Raw genomic sequence first — 20,997 nt, 5'->3', positions numbered from 1 at the left:
TTACGTGTGAATGATGCAGTTCTAGATTATGACACCACACAAAAGAAAAGGCATCTAATTGTATGAATGGTGCCTATTTAAAATATATAGGTCACTACTATGACACATTTACACTCGGCTGTGTATTTACCATTCTCCCTCCTCGATAATGACGGGGACTTTGTGATGGAAGAGAGGCCATAAAATTCTGTGTAAGCTGCTCAAACGGCTTTTGCCCTTTACAGAAGCCAATCTCTTCAGGAAAAACCAACACTGGAACAGACAGGGCTAAAAAAAAGTGGATGTTGGCTAGAGACACCTGCACTTTGATACCAGTATGCACATGCAAACACAACAGCATTTTACAAGGATAATGCCGAGAGAGTTAAAATGAAAAACACCCTTTATAAAGACAGTTGAGTTTTTATCAATGAAAAATTGAGTCCCAGACCAATAAGTCTGAAGAATATTAACTCTCCTAGCCCAAACCAGCATAGTGGGCCAATACAAATTTTATGTGACTGCATTTTCAAATTTTTAAATTAAATTCCTGAATAATTCAGCAGTCCTTCATTATTAAACATTATATTAAATTTTTTTCATAGGCCTACATGTACAACTTAAAATAAATGAAATAAATATGTGCAAAGGAATTCAGGCAGGTACTAGTTTGAAATGAGACATAAGGATCACATTGACCTCATCAGTGTTTCCAAGCTGAATCAGCTTAGAACAAAATTGTCAGTGCATCCCATCCATTAAGCCGGGTTTAAAAATACCCCAGATCAATGGAGCTGATTGATTGTTCTGTGACTCCAAATTTACTCAGAAATCCCTACATTCCCTCACACAGAGCTCACCTCCTAATCTATCCTGAATGTAGCCCATCCTTGCATGTAAGAGATGACCCTTCACTTCAAAATCAATGGAAAACAGGCCTCAGCCATGACAGTGGTTGGTGTCAGAGTTCAATTTCTGTTCCTAAAGCTGTGCTCTCCTTCTGCTTTTCCCTGAGATTTCTTCTTTCCAAAGGCTGCAGTAAGCAGTGTTCAAAAAGAAAAAGTGAACAGCATCACTCTGAGTCCAGGCATTCATGTCCCAATGGATAAGTTGCCCAGAAGATGAGGAAGCAGAACAAGGTGAGACTGTGTGTGAATACAGTGATGAGTTATTCACTTCCTAGGTGTTCTTCGAATTTTCTCAGGAAAAAAGCCCCTATAAATTAAATAATTACACAAGAACAACCAAAGCTATAACATCTGTAATTAGAAACTTCTTCATACATTTTTTCAGGGCTTACTAAGCATTTCATGGGAAACTGTCAAATGAAAATATTATTTTTTTTGTTTGCTTTCAGATCAAATCCATGTGAATGAACAAGCTGTGCACGAATTTCAGAACTTGAAACATTCTGAGGGTTTTTTCCTCACAGATAACCAAGAGTGCCCAACTTTCCTTTCACTCCTTTAATCATATTGCTGCAATTACTCTCCTGACACTTGCAATTATATGCATTAGCTAGACCTGGGATTCCCAATCCCAGATCAGGATCTATGACAGCTGGCTGTCAATTAGATCAAAATGAGATTTGTTCACACCTCTATAACCACTGAGAAGCACAGGTAAAGAACAGCAGGAGCAGCACAGTAGTGCTGTGGGGCTTTTGGAGACCATTTAGCAGTTGTGTACCCTTACACTGTACAGGGACAGACTTTTTGTCTGGGCAAACCAGTCAGGCAAGGAAGAAAAGCTGGAAAAGACATAATGGAGAAACTGTTTTCTGGCATTTCTTTGGCAGGTCAAGCTAACAGCACTGTAACAAAATTTGACAGGTTTGGGAATGGTCTAATCCACATTTATTTGGTACTTGTCTATTTCTAGTGTTTCAATTCTTTCAAGTACAACTCTTCTAAACATGGTCTTTTAAATTATTTCATGCCCTTAGGGGGGGTTCCTGAAATTCCTCTTGGTTTCCAGCTCTTATCTGGGGATCAAAATAGTCACCACGGCTCACAGAACTAAGCCAAGGTGTCCCAGACAAGCCCAGGTAGCAATATAATCTCTTAAGAAGGCATCCAGAACAGAAGATATTAAGATTAAAAGGAATGGCTGGAGCTGCCCACCAATTTCTGAAAGTATTCCTGCCAGGATTTACCACACCACCACATTCATGCAGTGGGAAACCACAGGTTTTGAAGGAAACATGTAGAATGATTAGCCACTCTGGATGAATTTAGAGGCAAGATCTTTCAGGAAGATGGGTAAAAGTACTTCACATCTCTTACCACTTTTGTTTTCTGAACACATTTGAAATACAAAGGAATTTAAGAAACCGCTTTAAGATGATGTGGGAAAATCTGTATTAAACTTAAGAGGAAGGAAATCCAGAGATAAGACTGAGACTGTCTTTTTCTGATCTGCCATAGCTGTGCCCAGACAATTTAAACATGCTATAATTCTGTAATAAAAACAGTTGTTAACCACAATCAAGCTGTGACTTGTTCAGATAAAAGGACTTTCCTAATAGTGTTTACTTACACATATATTAAATAGAGCCTGCTGGGTTAAGGAGAATAGTGATAAGTATTTTAATTACAGGTCTTTAACTAGCAAGAACTTTATCCTGTTTCCTCACAGAGGTAGTCATTACTGAACCGGCTCAGAGGGCAGAAGATTAAACACCTAATCATTACATAGGGTGCTGAAAACTCAAAGCTTCATGAAAATGCCAAGTATCCTTAATGTTATTTCCCACTGGGTTTAGTCCCAGCTTTGTGAAAACATTTGAGTTTTCTAAGCAAGTTACACGACTGTGAATTGCTCCTAAAGCCGGTATTAGGCAGGGATGCTTCAGCACCACGGAGTTAGCTGGAGTCACGGCGTTTCTCAAGCCCACAGTGCTGCTCCCTGCACCACATTCCAGCCGCAGGGAGAGTCGCTGAGCCAGGCTTACATTCCCTGAGCCTGTTACACATCCATAGAGTGGCTCTTCTGTGAGACTGATGGTCAGTGCTGCTTGGGAAACGACGTGAGAGGTGCACAAGGGCTTAATTCTGCCTGCAGGGCTTTGTCTCCTCTGCAGGTGTGCTCCTACTGACACCATCTACGTGCACCACTCTCCCCTTGGGAATAATAAAACCTTTTACAAGTCTTTCCCCTCACGGATCTGAGCAAGCTCGCTCCTGAGGAGCACGGGTAGCAAGTACGCAATGAGGTAAGCGAGGGCCATCTATGTGCTGCCAGTGATACACATGACAGCAAGGGGTGATCCCAGTGCATCTGCCAGCAAGCACTCCGCTTTCTGACAGCCAAACAGGGATCAGTACGACTACCCTAAGCAGCGAGGTGCAGCAAGCAGCACACGGGGCCTGTGTCAGCCGGGCGGGCAGCGCGCCGCCTCAGAGCCCTGCGCAGGCAGACGTGTCGCTCACTCAGCAGCTGCCGAGCACGACGTGGCCGCACCGCGGTGGCCAAACGCCGCCGGCCTTCGACCCTCTCCCGGTGGCGTGGACAGGCGATCACCGCCCGCCGGGCCTGGCGCGGCTCCCTCAGACGCTCCCGCCGCTTCCCGCCCTCTGCCGTGAGGCGGCGGCGCGAGCGGCCCCGCCAACGCCACCTGGGCGCGCGGGGGCGGGGGGGGCGGGGAAAGGGGGGGGGGAATCGTGAGGAGGCGGGGGGGGCGGTGCGCGCGCACGCGCGCTGGGGGTCGCGGCGCCTCTCGCGCGAGCGGCGCGCGCGCGCCGTTGGGCTGGGCGCGGGGCGGGCCCGCGTCCCGATTCGCCGGCGGGGCGCGAGCCGGGCGGGGGCGGGGCCGGCTCGGGCCGGCGGCCAATGGGAAGCGGGAGGGTCGGTGGGCGGGGGCGTGGCCGCGGCCGGGCGTGTCCCGGGCGGGCGCGCGCTGTCCGGGCAGCGATGGCGGACGATGGGCAGGGGCGGCTGAGGACTGAGGGCGAGCCGGCGGGCGGCGCGGCCGTGGCGGGCGGCGAGATGCTGCTGGGCGTGGGGCTGCTGGCCCTGGCGCTGCTGGCGGCCTACCGGCTGTACCTGCGCTGGGGAACGCGGAGCGGGCCGGGGGGCGCGGCCCGGCAGGGCGAGGCCGTCGCGCTGCCGCGCATGAAGCGCCGGGATTTCTCCCTGGAGCAGCTGCGCGAGTTCGACGGCGCTCGCAACCCTCGCATCCTCCTGGCTGTCAACGGCAAAGTCTTCGACGTGACCAAAGGCAGCAAGTTCTACGGGCCCGGTGAGACGGCGGGGGGATGGGGGAGTCCCGGCCTGGGACCCGCCGGCGCTGTTACACTGGTGATGCTCAGCGGCTCTGGGTTCTCCTCAGGCAGCCGGCATTTCCCAGATACCTTGATTTGGATTTGCCATGGTTAATTCTATATTTTTTTTTCCCTTCTGTCTCTTCTAGTAGGTTTCCCAAGTGCAGCTGAGCAGTGCTTTCTTCGTTCTAGCACTTACGGCTCAGGAGAGGAAACCAACCAGCTGGTTATTTATTTAGGTGTACATGGCATTGAGTGTGACTTTTAGTCAGGATAGAGATAGGCAAGGAGAGCTCTGGGACTAGTGTGGTGCTGTTGGGAAGAGTGCAGAAATCAAGCCAATCTCATAGACAGACAGCACTCTAATTCAGAGGTTCACTCTTCTTTCAAAGGTTCACAAAAGCAAGCTCCAAACAAATGTTCTGGTGTTGTATTCACCTTGTGCACTATGAAACTGCATCATGCTTCCTCATGATAAACAGCATTCTTAATAATGAGGTGGGTAAACTCACTGGTGAGCACTGTGTTCGCAACTGATGCCAAAGGAAATGAGGTTTATGACTGCTGCTAATTTTCTTCTTTAAACAATGGTGGTTTGGAAAACTTGCTCTAATCAAACTGTGCAGGAGTTTTCATAGTAGGCATGGCAGTCTTCCTTGTGAGAGGGGTGGAGGGCAGAGAGAGGATACTTCCCACTCCCCCAGGAAATAGTTCAAGTTAAGTAATCATTCATTATTATTTAATAATTGAGGTTACAAAAAGAAAAATACAAAGCTGGCGTGCTTTTGGCTCTTGGCAGGGAAGGGACAAGCAGTTCTATAGTTGAACTGGGCTAGAATTTTGTAACTACTTTACGCTCAGAGTTTGTGATATCAGTTGCAGAAGGTGGAACTGCTGTAACTGAATTGAAATGCTTTTTTGGCTGGGTACTGTAGAAGTTCACAGGGAATCTGAAGTACCTTGCCGTGCATTATGTTGTTTATTAACCAGTAAAGCTGGTAAAATGCACTCTGGTGAGCTGCAACTTTCATGACAGTTAATCAGGCTAGTTCTTCTGTCTCTCTTATTTAGGGGTTTTTATACGAGAGCTGTGTGCTGGTGTAAAATGCAGGTAATACCCATGCTGCATGAAACTTAAAACACCAGTAAGCTGACAGAGTGCTCCATGAAATAATGCTGAACGTGATCTAAACATTACTTTCTCCCTTTTGTGTATCAGACTCCACATTTGGCTCTCCTCTCCAGATACCATCAGTGGTTCACACTGTCAAACTTCGGGGACCTATTATTGTGAGGAAGCTAAAACTTAATGTTCTAGGACAGCAGTCTGCTTTTTGATAACTGGTAGCAGCTGGTTTCCTTAAAACCAGTGCTTCTAGCTTTTCATCAAGAGGGACAAAGGCTTTTGTATTTTTTGTCCCTGTAGTGAAAGATTGCCTTTTTCTAACAGAAGTGACATCGTTTTTGTCTATCAGATCTGTAACTTGGGATGTTGCATGTAAAGCTCAACCAGTGCATCATCAGCTGTGTGTCTCTGCCAAACACGATGGTTTTTGAATCGTGCTGACGTGGTTTCCCTCTTTGGATACATATCAGGGAAGCTTTTCTTGCAACTGTTTGGTGGCTGAAAAGAAAAATACTAGTAGGTAGTTTGCAGGCCTTAAAAACCTGAGAAGAGTTCAGGTGGAAAAGTCTCCTACAGCTGGTTGGGATCGTTTCAGAAAGGCTTCAGCCAGAGTAGCCAGCTGTCCACAGCAGTTCTCATGGAAATGTTGTGTCTCATAGCTGGAGTGTGGCAAGACAAGTGCAAAGCATGCCAACAAAGCGTGGCCAAATTTTAACAGAAGAAAGAGCTGAGGACATTGGCTTTGCTGATATTTCAGGCTCTGACTGTGAGCCTTTAGTAGTTTGTTGAGGTACTGATGTGAAGAGAGGGTGCTTCAGCTTTGAAGACTCAGTCTTCAGCAGGTCTGCAGGGCTGGGTTAATGTTGAATAACATGGCTACCTCAGGGGGCTTCTCATGTCTTCATAGCAAGGTCTGTTGTTTCTCTTTCAGTGTAGTTTGGGTCAAGATGGGTTTTTTTCTACTTAGCAGAAAGTTTAAAATGCACAAAATTGTCGTCTAGTCCAGATTTTTGTCCAACAATTGAGATTCCATTGAAGTTTCCACTAAACTGATTTTATTCAAAGTTCTCCTGGTTTTAACAGCACATCCTTTTGTAGTTTGGTCCGTGTCTTTGAAGACCCCTTTACATACATAGAGTTAAAATATTTCAAAATAATGATAGAGTGTTGAAGCTATCCTTTCAAAGAGACATTTTGAAATGTGTCTTTGACATGAAAACTTAATTTTCTCGAATGTTTAATCCAAATGTTTCCCAATTTTTTTTTATTGTTTCTCTCATGTTGTCTTTAAGTCTTCCACAGTTTATCTCATTAGTGTCCTGTTGGTCTTTGGTATCTCTTAATGTATTTTAGGTAAGAGTAAAGAAAGGCTACACTGCACATATAACAGTCTGTGCCTCCAAAACCACTTTGCTTACATTGAACTCTTATTTTAAAACTTTACTTGCCAAGTTCTTTTCCAAAATGCTGCTCTGTCCTGCAGCACACCATTTGTTTCAAGACTTCACTTAGGTGTATTAAATTCCACTTCTGTTTGTGCCCAGATGAGTAAGTGGCCTAGAATGCTTTGACTGATTATTAAATCTAATTAATTGCCTTTCCCTTTATGATCCACAAACTCCAAAAGAAATCAAGTAAACTATTAGTGGTTCACTATTAAAAATATCACATAACCAGACTGTCTATTGGGATGATTTCCCATCTGTAATCACATCTCATGACTTAGGGTCAGTCATTAATACCTGTGTGTGTGCTGTGGTTTTGTATCTTACAGTGAGAGACAATTATTTAATTTCATTGCAACATTGAACTTTGTGTGTTTGTTTGCAGCAAGATTTCTGGTTGTATATTTGTCAGTAGAAGAGCATTGTAAGAGTTAGTGTACTTTATGTCAGCAAATTTTAATATTTAGCAGTTAAATTTGCATGCCAAGGTAATGCTGTAAACAGGTTTTGATTAATTTGGTAAATTCTTTATGCATTTATGAAAAATACGCGTCTTTGAGCATGACAAAGCAAGATTATGTGCAACCCGAAGTGTCCAACTGTTCACGTCACTTCTTGGTTCTTAATGTTTCATGATCTTAAAAAAAATCAATTTCCTGACTTCCCTTCACTGCAGTTATGTTTCACTGTCAACTCATTGGTCATCCCACTTCTCTTCCACGATGTCATGGAGATTTCTGATTTTCCAAGTTTGCCAAGAAGGATAGATTAGATGATAGTTCCTTCCACAACAAATATTCCATCATAGTTCAATTTCTGTGAAAGGAAAACTGCCTTTATTTCACTGTAATAAACAGCCATCATTTTTTTCCAGTAATTTGTATAAAAAGAATCTGATGCTGTTAGACTTCTTTGGAATTGAGTGCCATAAATTTCACTGTGTCTCTGTTGACCCCTGGCAATGTTGCTTTTCCCTACATTCTTTCCAAGGGTATGGTTAGAGTGAAATGTTGCAGGAGGGACTCTACATGTGTTGTATTTGGAGAATACTGTTAAGGGTGGCCTTATCTTAAGAACACAACAGGCTGAGGGGGTTACAGATAAGTACAGGGATAAGACTGGGGGAAAGAAATGTTTTCTGCAGAGTGTGAAAGGTCTTCTCAGTGGTTCTGATGTTTGTCAGCTCTTTGGTTGTCTGTGTCGTGCAAGTGTCTCTCACCCTGGGATTCAGCTTTTCAGAGAAATAGCATTTCTGGATAAAGAAGTGGAGTTCCAGCCAGAAGCAGTAAAGCTAAAAGGTGTACACATGCATATTGGTGAGAGATTGTTTCCATACTTCTGGTTAAGGGGAGTAGTGCCTTTGCTACCAGAGGGAGGTGGTTCTGAGCCTCCAGGACATGTTCATGGAGAGCAGTAAAGTGTTTTCTGCAGGAAGATCAGCACTCTGTCTCCTCTGCTTCTGCTCTGTCAGCTCTCTCTTTCTTGTTTTAAATTTCTTTTTCCCTTTTTCACAACCTCAGTATATTCCTTGTAACTTGAACAATAGTGTGTTTCATAACAGATCTGTGTAAATTCATAGTTCCTATTTAAACCTGTCATGTTCCAGTCACAGAATTAATTAGGCTGGAAGAAACCTTTGAGATCATTGAGTCACCTGACGTTTGAGGGGCCTTAGATCAAGCAGGTGTGCTCAAAGCTAGATCTATGAAATGTGATAGTGACATCATTGCTAGTGACATGTAGGTGTTAAGTCCAGTACACATCAGCATTGCCCTCACTGAACAAAAAAAAACCTGGCCGGCATTGCTGGTTTTATTTATTAGGAAATAAACTGGTGGTCAGAGCATTTCTCATTAAACCAAGATGTGGAATCTAGGTCCTTCTCAAGAATGCAGCTGTCTTCCAGAAAGCTCCTGACTGCTGGCCTACAGGCTCTCATACCAGTGCTTGTTCTCTGCCCCTTTAGTTGAAATTGGGTCAGTGATTCTTGCACTTTTTTTTTTTTTCCCACAATGTTGAAAAGCAAGTAAGCAGAAGAGAGAGTGAAGAGTGAGACTCTTGGCCTTGTGTTTGAGGAATCAGGTTTAGACCCTTGTTTCTGGGCATTCCCATCTTAGCATGTAGACTCCACATCTGTAGAGTTTCCCACTTAGCATGGATTGGTCTCCTAAGAACAAATACTTCCATGCAAGTTGTAACTTCAAATTGACCCACATCTTTCCTTTCATGTAAATCTAGAGCAGTAAAGTTAAAATTATGTCACCTTGAATTCCCAGGGATAAATGTTATTAGAAACCTTCTGCTTTCAAGCTACATCTCCAAATGGCTTAGTCTAACTTTGAGCTTTTTTGTTCTCTCATGAAAGATGCAACACTGAACAAACACGGATCAGGATTCAGATAGAAAATTTGAAACAGCCAGTGAATGTTTCACTTTAGTTTGGAGTGGAAAAAGTAGGCAAAGCAATAGAAAAATGCAGCTGTTAATAATTTTGTAGCCTGTCTCCCTTTGCCCTAACTCACATTAAAGGGGAGATAAGTCCTTATTCTTGTCTGCAGATTAACAGGTGTTGTCCACAAGTGTCTAAACTTCAGAAAAAACTGGGGTTTATTTACAGTAGCTGTATGGAGCCCACAGATGCACATTTGGTGATTGCTTTGAAGTGCTTTTTCACTGCTTGAAGAAACCAAAGCTGCTGGTTTAAAATTGAACCTGTTGTTAACGTGTGGCTTCTTTAGAGAAATCACATGGACCTTGTGAAAACAAATACAATTCTTAGCTCACGATGACTTCGTTAGCTATAAAGTCCATGTGTGGCTATCTGTGGTGTATTCCCCGTGCTGCCCCTTGGAGCCATCCAAAGTTCAGTGTACAACACTCACCTTCATTGCTGCTGTTGGAGTAATAGTCTGGGATGTTCCACAAAGCTGCCTCCAAACTGAAATGGTCAGGGAGCCTCTTTGGCAACCAGGGATAGACTCTGAAGTTGGATAGCAGCATAGGTTTTGCTGAAGGAGCTATTGGCCAAACTGGCTGAAAACGAAATATGTGCTGTTCCAAGATCCAGTTTACCCTGTTTTGGAGGAAGTGACTAGAAGCATTACTTCCAAATAAAAACTTCACGGTTCAAAATTTTTAATATGTTGCTTTAGGTGAATAGATTTTTCCTTGTCTGCAAAAGAAATTAAATCTTAATTAGAGAACTGAAACAGCACAGGAGATGCAGGGATCTTGAATACATTTTTATGGTCTGAAGAGACTTTGACTCTACCAGTTTCAAGCTCCCCAGTTTATTGCGAATAAAGACAAATATCAGGCTGAACAGGATGTCAAATTCATCAAGGCTGCTAAATTCTTAACTGGATTCTGAAAGGAAGTGGAGCTCTCTCTGCAGGTGGTGGGTAGCAACGTTTTGCATGTGTTGTAGCTTAGGGAAGGGTGTACTTTATACGAGGGAGTTGTAAGGTAGATGAGGACTTTATACAGGGGAACTGCAGTGTGTGAACGTGGAGGTATAGATGTGCAGATAGGCAGGCAAATATCTGGGCTTGATAACTGGTCTCAGGGCTAAAATAAACAAAGGTTCTGGGACTGAGTTCTTTAAATGTGAAAGCCATGATGGGAAGAAAAGCATTCTTCAAGGAACAGCTTTCCTTTATGGAAGACTCATTCCTCCATATAACCAAGTAACATGTAGCAGAAATGTTTTAATTGCTTTTGACACCTCCCTGGCTCTTGCTGTTGTACTATGCCAAATAGGAATGGGAAGAGAATTTTTTAAGACATATTTGACTATGAAATGGCTAATTTGGGGATACAGGGAAAAAAAAACATTAAAAACACTGAAATTTTGTCCTGTGGTCTCACAAACTTGCTTTGGTTTACATACCTGTGCTCTGCCTGCCCTCTCTTCAGCGTGTCTGTCATGTCATGCTGCAATCAATTATTTACAGCAGGAGCCAGGCTTAATAGGTGGGGAGACAAAAGGAAAGGAAAGAAGGACTGTGGGTAGGGCTTGCAGAGTAAATTGCATCAGGTCGTGAAAGAACTCTGTGGGACTGTGTCTAGGATTGCACTGATGTCTCTGCCTCAATCATGTTTCTGAAAGATATTTTCTCCCCAGGATTTTCTGTGCTGGCACCTTCCCAGACACTTCTCCAAGTGCAAAATAGATTTTTCAGACTGTTACACCAGTTTTTTATATAAAAGTAAGTAATAGACCAGGGCTTAGAGCAGAACCCCAGACCTGTATGTTTTGTATTAATATAAAATTCTGTAGTTAAACTCTGTGTAGAAGCACCTGAATGGAAGGTTTAAATCCTGAAGTAGATTGCTCATACTGAGATCTCTGAAATTCTGCTTTAGGAACCGAGGTGAAGCCAAGCATGCATTATTTACTAATAATCACAATTCAATATTTACCTTTTAGTATAGGATTAAAGAATAGAACACATTTTCTAAGTTATGTTTGCAAAGCTGGAATTTAAAATGCTGTCTCCTGAGTCCAAAGGTTGGTTGTTACAAGTTAGCATTCCACTGAGTGCTTGGACCTGGCTTGATGATTCTCTGTGACTTCTGAATACTTCTGGAATGTTAAAGTTTAAATTCAATTTTAGGAAAGAAAAAAGATACTGGTGTAATAGTGTCTGAGTTTACAAGATACTTGCAGAAATTTTGCATCCATTAATCTTAATGCAAGCTGATGTATTCTAAGTTTTCATGCTTTCAATTGTGTTAATGAGATTTAAGTGTTCAGTTCTTGATACAGATAAATATAATATCATTCTTTTTCATATAAATAACTGGAATCAATCTGGTGGGCCAAGAGGTGGCATCTTAGCAGATGCTGTGAAACTCTCTAAATCACTAAATGCAGGGTAGAAGGGAAGGGCAGCAGGGTGCTACTTTCTGATTAGCAAGATTTTGGAAGATACCTTGTGCAAGTAGTAGGAGGTATGGACATACTTGCTCGAAACACTTCAGAGAAAGGAAAAACTGGGGACAGAATACTGTTGGTGGGGTCATTAAGTAACAATTGCTCAGTGCTTTTAAGGATTTGCTAATTTTGGTGTTTGTAAGAGCTGTTTATAGCTCTTATGTTCTTAATTCAGAACATGGAAAACGAGATCACTTGTATGATTGCTGTTTTGCTTGAAGCAGGACTTTCTGTTTGAATAAACTGTATTGTGTTGCAGTTGATGGTCATTGCTGCCTCTTAGCCTGTGCAAGTGACTGAGCAATGCAGAGTGCATTGGTATAGGATTGATTTCAGTCTCTAAATCCTGCTTTTCAAAGAAATACCTAATTCAGGATGCAAATAGGGAAGATAGCCCTCCTGACTTTGTTTCCCTGAGGTACTCTACCTGTAGTCCCAATTCCCTGAGGTAGTTCTTGTGAATGCTGTTCTTGGAGCTAAATACCTGAAAGGATGAGCACAGAGATGCTGTTCTTCATTATGGTCAGACTGGTACAGTGTAAACTTACAGGTGATAGTCTGTTCTCTAGTATCTGCTTCTTGTGAAATTGTGCTTTGAAATCAGTTGGTTTATTTCCAGAGAGACAAGGCAATTGTCTTTGGCACACAGGACAACCTTCTGTTCTCAGGTTTGACTGTAAGCAGTTTACAATGCCAAGCACTGTGGGGTGGAGAGACGACAGCACTTCTGGTGAGGACGTAGTTTCTTCTAATCCATATGGCACTCGGGTTCCCCACTTCAGGAATTGTCCCTGCTGCGTTCAGCCTGTGTCTCAGCCCTGGAGTCAATGGCCAGCAGGAGCAGATGGGTGGGGTGGCTGGAGCCAGCGCCTGTGAGGAGCCAGCCTTTCGAAATGATTGCCCATGGCTCAGAAGAGCAGTGAGTCCTGGTGCAGAAGAGCTCTGAGGTGCTCCAGCAGGCAATAGAGGGGGTGAAGGACAGTGTGTTGCCACTTGCTTGTGTTCGTTCTTGCCCGTGGGTGCTGCCTTTTCTTCAGGCTGATGGCCACTGTTGAGAGGTAAGCCAGAGAAGCGTTCTGGCCTGTTCACCACCAAGCAGGGACCACTCTGTAGCAAGCCTTGGGTATCTCCATGGTGCTGGGCTGCTGCAGTTAGTGCAGAAAATGTTCAAGTGTGGGGCTTCTTTGGTTTTGGTTTTTGTTTGTATTGGTTTGAGTTTTTTAATTGATCTGAATTTAAGGTGTTTGGTTTTAGGTCTAGAAAATCTAAGATAACAATATGCTTAAAGTTCTTTCAGCTAATTAAAATTTGGGAAAGCCAGTTACCAGCCTTACCCTTGCAAATTGTTGGTTTCTAAATCATCCATTTCTCTTGGTAGTAATATTTATTCCACAGTCATTGCTCAAAATTATATTGGGATATTTGGACTGCTTTGCATTGGTCAAAAAGCACAGAGGAAGCAGTTGTTTGATATTCCTAATGTGACAATTTATGCTGTACAGGCTAAGGGTGTAGGGGATCTGCTGCCCAAAATAAATGCGATGATTTCCTCAGAAGTAAGAAATGTCATAAAAGATAAAGTTCTTGTGATTCTGTAAGTGAAGTGAAACCATTAATTAGGCCCTCTTAAGTTCTCTTTATTTATAATAATGGCTTTCTGATTAATGTGACTATGCAGTTTGCTTCTGTTCATACTTGACTTGTAAATATTCAATGTGTTGCTTAATAGAAGTGTATTCTTTTGAATTCCAGCCTCTGGTCCCTTTGGAATTTGCATCAACTGGCTTGCATCAACTGACAGGGATTTTTCCAGATATCCCTTCAAAGCTATTTTCCTGGTTCTGCTTCTCTCAGCAGACTTTATCTCCTAGTGATATTAAAGATTGAATTGCAGTGCTGTTGAATGTCAAGCAGCCATGGCATTGAAACTGCTGCTGTTCCCATCACTGCAGAAATTTAATGTATGGCTTTGGCAGACTACATAAAGAACTGACATTTGGTCACCACAAACAAAGACGTGAAGGTATCAATTTTGTCTTTTTGTTTTCAGAGGGTCCATATGGAATATTTGCTGGCAGAGATGCCTCCAGGGGACTAGCAACTTTCTGTCTAGATAAAGATGCACTCAAAGATGAATATGATGACCTATCGGACTTAAATGCTGTACAGATGGAAAGTGTAAGAGAGTGGGAAATGCAATTTAAAGGTAAATTCTCAAATTATCAGCTTAAGGAAATGCTTTTAACAATTGACTGATTTGGGCTTGGGGAAACTTTTAAAGAGGTGTTGACAGTGATGTTATGACAGAATATGCTAAGTTGGAAGGGACCCCCTAGGATCATCGATTTCAACTCCTAGCCCTGCACAGGACCATCCCCAAAAATCCTACCCTGTCCTGAGAGTGCTGTCCAAACACTGCTTGAACTCTGTCAGGCTGGTGCTGTGGCTCTGGTGAACCTGTGCCAGTGCCCAGCCAGCCTGTATATCTAACCTAACCCTCCCCTGACACAGCCTGGGGCTTGTGTCACCGTGAGGTGTCTGCCCCTCCTTGGCCCCTCATAAGGGAGGTGAAGACTGCAGCGAGGTGCCCCTAATGTGTGTGCAATGTGACTTTGTTAACACCACACCAGGGATCTGGGGCCTTTCTTCCACACAGGCTTTCACTCTATGTCACTATAGCTTTTTTAACCTTTTAATTTTATACAATAAAATTGTTCTCTTAACTCTTCAGCACAGAATTTCACTCCCAAATCTCAGCTTAGCTGATGGAATTCCCACTTACGGTTGTTGGTTTTGGATGCCATGGAATTATCACTAGTACTAAGAGTTGTTTTAACAAAAAATGTTGAACAAGTTTGTCTTGAAATGATTTCTGACAAATATGGAAGTATGCCTTTGGAGGGAGGGGGAATAATTTTTCACACTAATTGAAATCAAAACAGGCTGAAGGATTGATGAGCAGTGGTTTTTAGCCCTTGGGTGATAAATCTTGCCTGATCAGCTGGAGGAGAATGGAAACATAGTACTCACAGTTAGAGAAAGTAATGGTAGAAAGATTGCTTTAAGAGGCTGAGCTTGCTGCTGAATTACCATCAATTTCAGTGATTGAGATTTAGAACTGCAGTGTGTAGGAAAAAAAGTGAATTTGCAGTAGTAGGGGCTAGCAAGTAAATGCAGCTGTATTTAATTGTAATGGAATCATAAATCTCTTTCAGAAAAATATGACTACGTAGGTAGACTCCTAAAACCAGGGGAAGAACCATCAGAATACACAGATGAGGAAGATACCAAGGATCACACTAAACAGGAATGAACTTTGTAAACAACCAAAGTCAGGGGCCTTCGGAACTGCAACCTCTTATTCCCCATCACAGAATGTCCTGCATCTTTGGGTACAGTTCATCTGCTGCGAAAAAACATTCAACAGGTTTTGTACAAGGAAAATAATATACTCACAAATGAAGATTTGAATACTAGACATTCTTTGTGCTGCCAAATTTTTTGTTGCAGTTTATTTGTAATGTCTGGTTAGGCTTCGTTAGCGAAGAGGGGCCAGGGATTTAAAGGCAAAAATGCTATTCCTTTTTATCAGTAAGCTGAAGCCTTCAACTAGTGTACCTTACAAGCTCTCTAAAAGACATGAGTCTTCAAGCTCAGAGGAAGGTTTGAATCTTGTTTCGTGTGTGTCTTCTCCTTCAGCATTAAAAGAAAGATGTACTCATCCTCCACATCAGCATCAGTAGGTGACACTACTGAAGCCGGTGTCAAAAATGTGAATTTCCAGTTTTGTTTTGTATGTGGGCCTTAGTAGCCTGACAGAATACTTCAGTTCTCTAAGAGAAGTCCATATAGATTAGGATGGGGATAAAATTAATCCCTTTCTCAAAAGGATTGGGTAAAAAAGTTTCTTCTACAACAAGTATTATCTGAAGCCTGCCTCTCCCCTTTTTCCCATCCTCTAAATCAAATCAAATATTAATTGTGCCTTATTTCGCTTACATAGACTTGAATTGTTTTAAGGGACAGCCCCCAAATTGCGGTTTCATAGTCACTACAAGCAGCAGTGAGACTGAATTGGAATGTTCTGTTGACTGGAAAACCTTGATGTCATTCTGTGTATAGAATGTAAAAGAGGAGTACTCAGTGTTACTGCCATATGTTAATACTACATATACTTAAATTAGCATTGTGATGGCCAAATGCATACTCCCATGCTTCTTTTTAAGGAATTACAAACACACAAAAAAAGTCTCCTTCCTCCTCTTCCAGAAGCTGCCTAACTTTTGGGAGCATAGCCTTCACACCCCCGTAGAGTGAAGGGGCGTTGCGCGCGTGTGTCTGTGTGTGTGTCTGTCTGAATGCAAGACTTGGGAGGGATTGTTTCTGCAGATATTGTAAATACGAGTACCATTTTAATAAAGCATGTACAATACCACATGTGCTGTCAGACTTTGTGTAGAAGCTGTTAAGCAGAGCTGGAATATGATGCAATAACAAGGGGGAGAAGTCTTGGACAGATGAAGCAACCACTGCTATGGATACTGCTTGTTGTCCTGGTGGAGTTATTTTCCCTTTCAAGTCCCAGATCCTGAGGAATCTCGAAGAGTTACTCAGGTAAGTCTGTATTTAAGAGACTAAACCTATGCCAGTGAACTTGTGGTGGGGGAAAGTGATACAAATAAAGCATTTTAGTAACTGAGTGCAAGGTAGAGTATAAGGAATGTGTCACATGGCATTAACAGGACAAGACCAGCAGCCTGGTGGCTTATGTTAGTACCTCTGGTTGCAGATTACACCTGTGTTAAGTCTACAGTAACAATTTATACATACAGTTCTGTTGAACTGTAAACTGAAATTCCAGGGATGACTACTTTTTTTATTCCTATTTGATTGAAAGAGATTCATATTGTTGTAAATGAAACAAATAAGCAAAAACTCTGTGGAATGTGTGTAACTGAATGCCCTAGAAGGCAGGATGAATTCTCTCATCTCCAGCCTTGAAAAAGAATTGTTTTGGCATGGAAGAAGTAACAGAAATGGAGCTGTTTCTCACTAGAAGTTGTGTTTGCAGGCTCCTGTCAAGGCTGGACACTCCTGGGAGGTGTGAGTTCAGTAAGCACTGCCTTCTGTTTGAGTCACATCCTTATAAGCTGAGCAACAGCGCAGTGTCCAGGCTTGGATTGAGTGTCTGCTAATCATCTAACTGTGCTGAAATGCTGGGCATGCTGCTGTAACTAACCACAGAAGTATGTGGTTTAGATGGAGCAGTGGGAACCAACAGGATAAATAAACAGGGGCTGGGAGTAATTAAACACCAGTTCTATATCTGGGATTTTTTTTCTTTTAGGTAAGTGTCACTATAAAAAGTTTCACACTACATTTACAGTATGCCTTTCACTTATAGTTATTGCACCTCATCATGGCACCCAGCTTGTCTAGCTGTGGAACAAGAAAAAGCAGCTTGCCTAACTCTCCCTTAGCACAATTGGATAAGTTGTTTGTCCCCAGGCTTCCACATGAAAATACATGTATGTATTACAGCCTCTAGTCTACAGAGTCATAGCTGGAAGTTCTAGAGACTTGCTGTGAGTTTCTCTGCTCTTCACTCAGTGCAGCTCTTGGTGTTGCTACATCTGGCACAGCTGTAGCAGTAGCTGTTCCTCATGCTGTAGTTGCTTGATGGACTAACTTGCTACTGGTGAATGAAATAGAAGGAAGAGTAGTTTTGTATCTGCTGTGACTTACTAGCCCAAGTGCAGTCTTTTCCTTGCTCTGAGAAAGGTAGTGAAGTTTAATCAGTGCAGTTACATGTAGTTCTGTTGCTGGGGTTTTAGAATTGCTTTAGAAGGACAGTGCTTAAATTTAACTTTCAGGATTAGCTGACAACAAGATGGGTAAAGGGTGACTTTTGCTTTGAAGCATCTTAATGGTAACTATGAAGAACACAAAACTTGTCTCATGGCAGCAGAACACTGCATAGACTTACTGTCTAGTGGATTTAAATAACCTCATCCATCCTACATACAAAGTCACTAGTGATCTAAAGCTGACAATCTAAAAAAGTGCTTTAAAGCACACTGTAGCTTTCTTATTTATAAAATGCTGACATATGGCATAATTTAGCATAACATCAGATCCATCCAAACTTCAGGGCAATTATTATAAAATTTGATGGAGGTGTTCAACCTTAGAACATTTGTGTCAATCACTTGGTCAAAATTCAGTGTTAGGAAAATGACAGGCATGTTGAGACTGGTAAATTTTGTTTAAGCAACATGAGGTCTTGATGGAAGAATGTCTTGTCTTAAGAAATAAAATACATTTCCAGTTTAATACATGACTTGTTTTCCTAGGCTAGACTTGGTGTTAAATTAGTTTTAGTCCTCATTTGTTTTGACACTTCTGCCTCATTTTGTACACCACTTCCCAAAAATGCTTCATTTTGGCAGGAGATACATTTTCAAACCTCCTTGGTTTAAAAAAAAATGTAGCATGTTGTTACTTGATCTGAACATTTTGTATTTCCAGTAAGGACTACCAAATTATCTCACATGCTTGTTTGTATTTTTTTTGAGCTATAGATCTACTTTTCCTTGACTAAGGCTTAAATTTTCTATCATACACAGTTGGACACAGCATATAAAAATCAGTTTGGCATTCTGCTGTGGATGTTGTTTCACTTTAAATATCAGTTCTGAGCTATTTTCTGACTTTTTTTTTTCTGCTAAATCAGTTTGATTTTACTGTCTTTGCTGTAAAGGGCAGGGAGCAGTTAAAGCTTTCATAGGCTTTGGCTGAGTCTGACAATATTCTGTTTGACAATACTGTAAGAGTTTGTGGGTTTTATTTCTCTAGGAAGAGGTACTATTCCTCTGTAGGGAATAGTACAAAAGATTTGGCTATTTATTCCTTCCCCCCTTAAGGTGAGTAATAACGTAACTCTGGCCTTGCAGTCTTGCTTACAGATGGAAAGCAAATCCTTCTCCTGGCTTCTGATTTATGATTAAAGGTGAATGTTTCTTAACAGCTGCTCACAGGTTGGGTTTAAGCTTGCTTTGACAGAACCTGTGTGCCAGGCTGGTTGAAATGCAGGTGAAGGGTTGTTTACCTGAAATCCCAAAAGCACAGAGGCTGAAGACAGCAGAGAAGAAAGCTCTTGAGGTGACAGATCGAGCCTGGTGGAGCTGTGGGATTTGTCAGGAAGAGATCCTGGCTACTCTTAAGTGTCCTCTCAGCCTGGAGCCCAGGGAGTGTCGTTTGTCATCTCAGCAGTGCCTGAAGCAAAGGCTGCAGCGTGGAGGCTGCCATGAATACAAACTGTTTTCCATCTATTCTAATGCTTTATCTCCACAGAAATCCAAATCCCTGTTAAAACACAGAGAGGCTACTGCTGCTCAGTTGGAAAACATTATCTGGTCTCCAAGAGGAACAAGAGCCAGCTTGACTCTTCAGTTTTAAAAAGCTGTTAGAATCCAGTATTTTGAGCATGACAAAAATCTGGTTTTAGGCAGGGTAAAATTTTGAAGTGTTTGTGTGGATATTTGTGAACAGAGAAATAAAGACAAAACTAGAAATTCTTTAGTAAGCAGACAGGAGAATTTTTAGACAAAGTGGTCAGTCATAGACCACTGTTAGAACACAAATAAGACAGAGTTAAAGCTGGAATAAAGGACCTAAAAGGCATGGGAAGGGATGTTGGATACACAACTATGATATTCAGGAGTTACAGTCCTGCACCAAGGCCCATCAATTACTGAGAGGTGATGAACCACTTGAAGCCAGACAGTGAACCATCAGCAATGCAAGGATTGCTTTTCCACTGTCTGCAAGGGAAGAGAGGGAAGATTCAAGCCCGTGGGAAGTGAAAGGGGCATTCCTGAGAGGCAGCCAGAGCTGTGGCTGGGCTGGGTGATGTTTTTGTTCAGCCCACTAAAGGCACACTGAGCAGCTGTAGAGGCCAGCAGGTGAAGTATTCACTCTCCTTGCCCCATGCTTATCATTCAAAAATCATATTTTTGACAATACCCAATCATATGACAAAAATAAATCAGTATTCTTTTGAGGAAAGCTGGCTTGCATTACAAGAAGCACTTCCAACCTTTACCAGGCTGGCTTTCCCAAACATCTCGGTGCAGCAGAAATTCCCATGCAAATCTACAGCCTTGCACTCTTTCAAGTTGTTTTTCTTCACACTTTAGGGGGGAAAAAACTTGATATACAACACTATTAGGGTTTTTTGTTGTTTTTATAAAATTTTTCAAGATATCACAAAATTACACACACTGTAAGCTTAATCTGCACATTTTCCAATGAAAAATTGAAATATCTTAAATTTATTACTTGTATATACAATTTCAATCCAAATTTACATTCGCATCATTTTCATGGGTAGCAAAAGGCATGGATCAAACACAGGATTGAGATGTGTCACTTCAGCATATTTATAGGATATTTACTTCAAATCTTAGTATGTGTTCATTTAAATTTATTTAGAACAGGCCACTGACAAAAGGCTGGATTTTGTGCTGAAATGGTATAAACTGTGGGGAAAGTCACTGCTACCATCCACTCCTTTCAATGCAAACATCATTTGTTTCAGTGAGATTCACAGGACAATGACTGAAAAATTAGCAAATTGATTATAACCTCTGAGAGCTGTTAGTTTAAAGCTCCATCCATGGCTGTGCAGTCAGTTTAAGGCATCTGTGCTAGATATCACTTTATAACTTTAAAAGTTACCTGAAGTAATTCTGCAGTTAACTAACAAAAAGCTGGAATTCCTCTCACCTACCCCTGGAAGGGAAGTTATTCACTTGGTTCTTCTTGAATCTTTAAAAACAAAGTAATGAAGTTAATAAGACATGACAGGTTATAAACATCCCCCTCTTTTCAGCTGCAAAAATGGATTTGTATTTGAATAACTTACATTCAGTGAAATTGTCTTTAGACCTGTTTGAAATCATTTAGGCTTAGCGAGCACAATTTAAGCAGAACTTCATTCAAATATTGCAAAACAAAGCAAATAAAAATTAAAATTTATAAGGAATACTTTGTTTCCCTCCAAACTAATTATTACTTGAAGTATGGAGAAAAAAATTTCCAAATTAGGCCTCTCCTGCTAGACTTCATAATCATAAGAGAATTCCCATGAAGACACCTCTCAAGCCCAGAGTATGAAGAGTTTTAACAATCTGCACAAACTGTAGATACTGAATGTTAATTTAAGACACTATGAAACCAAAAGCTCAA

The 20,997-nt window shown here is 41.8% G+C and overlaps 1 protein-coding gene across 1 annotated transcript; it reads left to right on the top strand.

The window, feature by feature from the left end:
* The first annotated feature begins 3,844 nt into the window (after positions 1 to 3,844).
* On the top strand, positions 3,845 to 16,183 carry PGRMC2 (progesterone receptor membrane component 2). Its single transcript, XM_033059905.2, has 3 exons — positions 3,845 to 4,219; positions 13,799 to 13,954; positions 14,964 to 16,183. The coding sequence occupies exons 1-3, from the start codon at positions 3,892 to 3,894 to the stop codon at positions 15,059 to 15,061; spliced, it is 582 nt and encodes a 193-aa protein (XP_032915796.1). The 5' UTR covers positions 3,845 to 3,891; the 3' UTR covers positions 15,062 to 16,183.
* The last annotated feature ends 4,814 nt before the right edge of the window (positions 16,184 to 20,997 follow it).

The sequence above is a fragment of the Catharus ustulatus genome, chromosome 5 (genome assembly GCF_009819885.2).
Source record: "Catharus ustulatus isolate bCatUst1 chromosome 5, bCatUst1.pri.v2, whole genome shotgun sequence".
NCBI classification, from domain to species: Eukaryota; Metazoa; Chordata; class Aves; order Passeriformes; family Turdidae; genus Catharus; species Catharus ustulatus.
The sequence above is the reverse complement of the archived record's forward strand: the minus strand, read 5'-3'. Positions and strand labels throughout refer to the sequence as shown.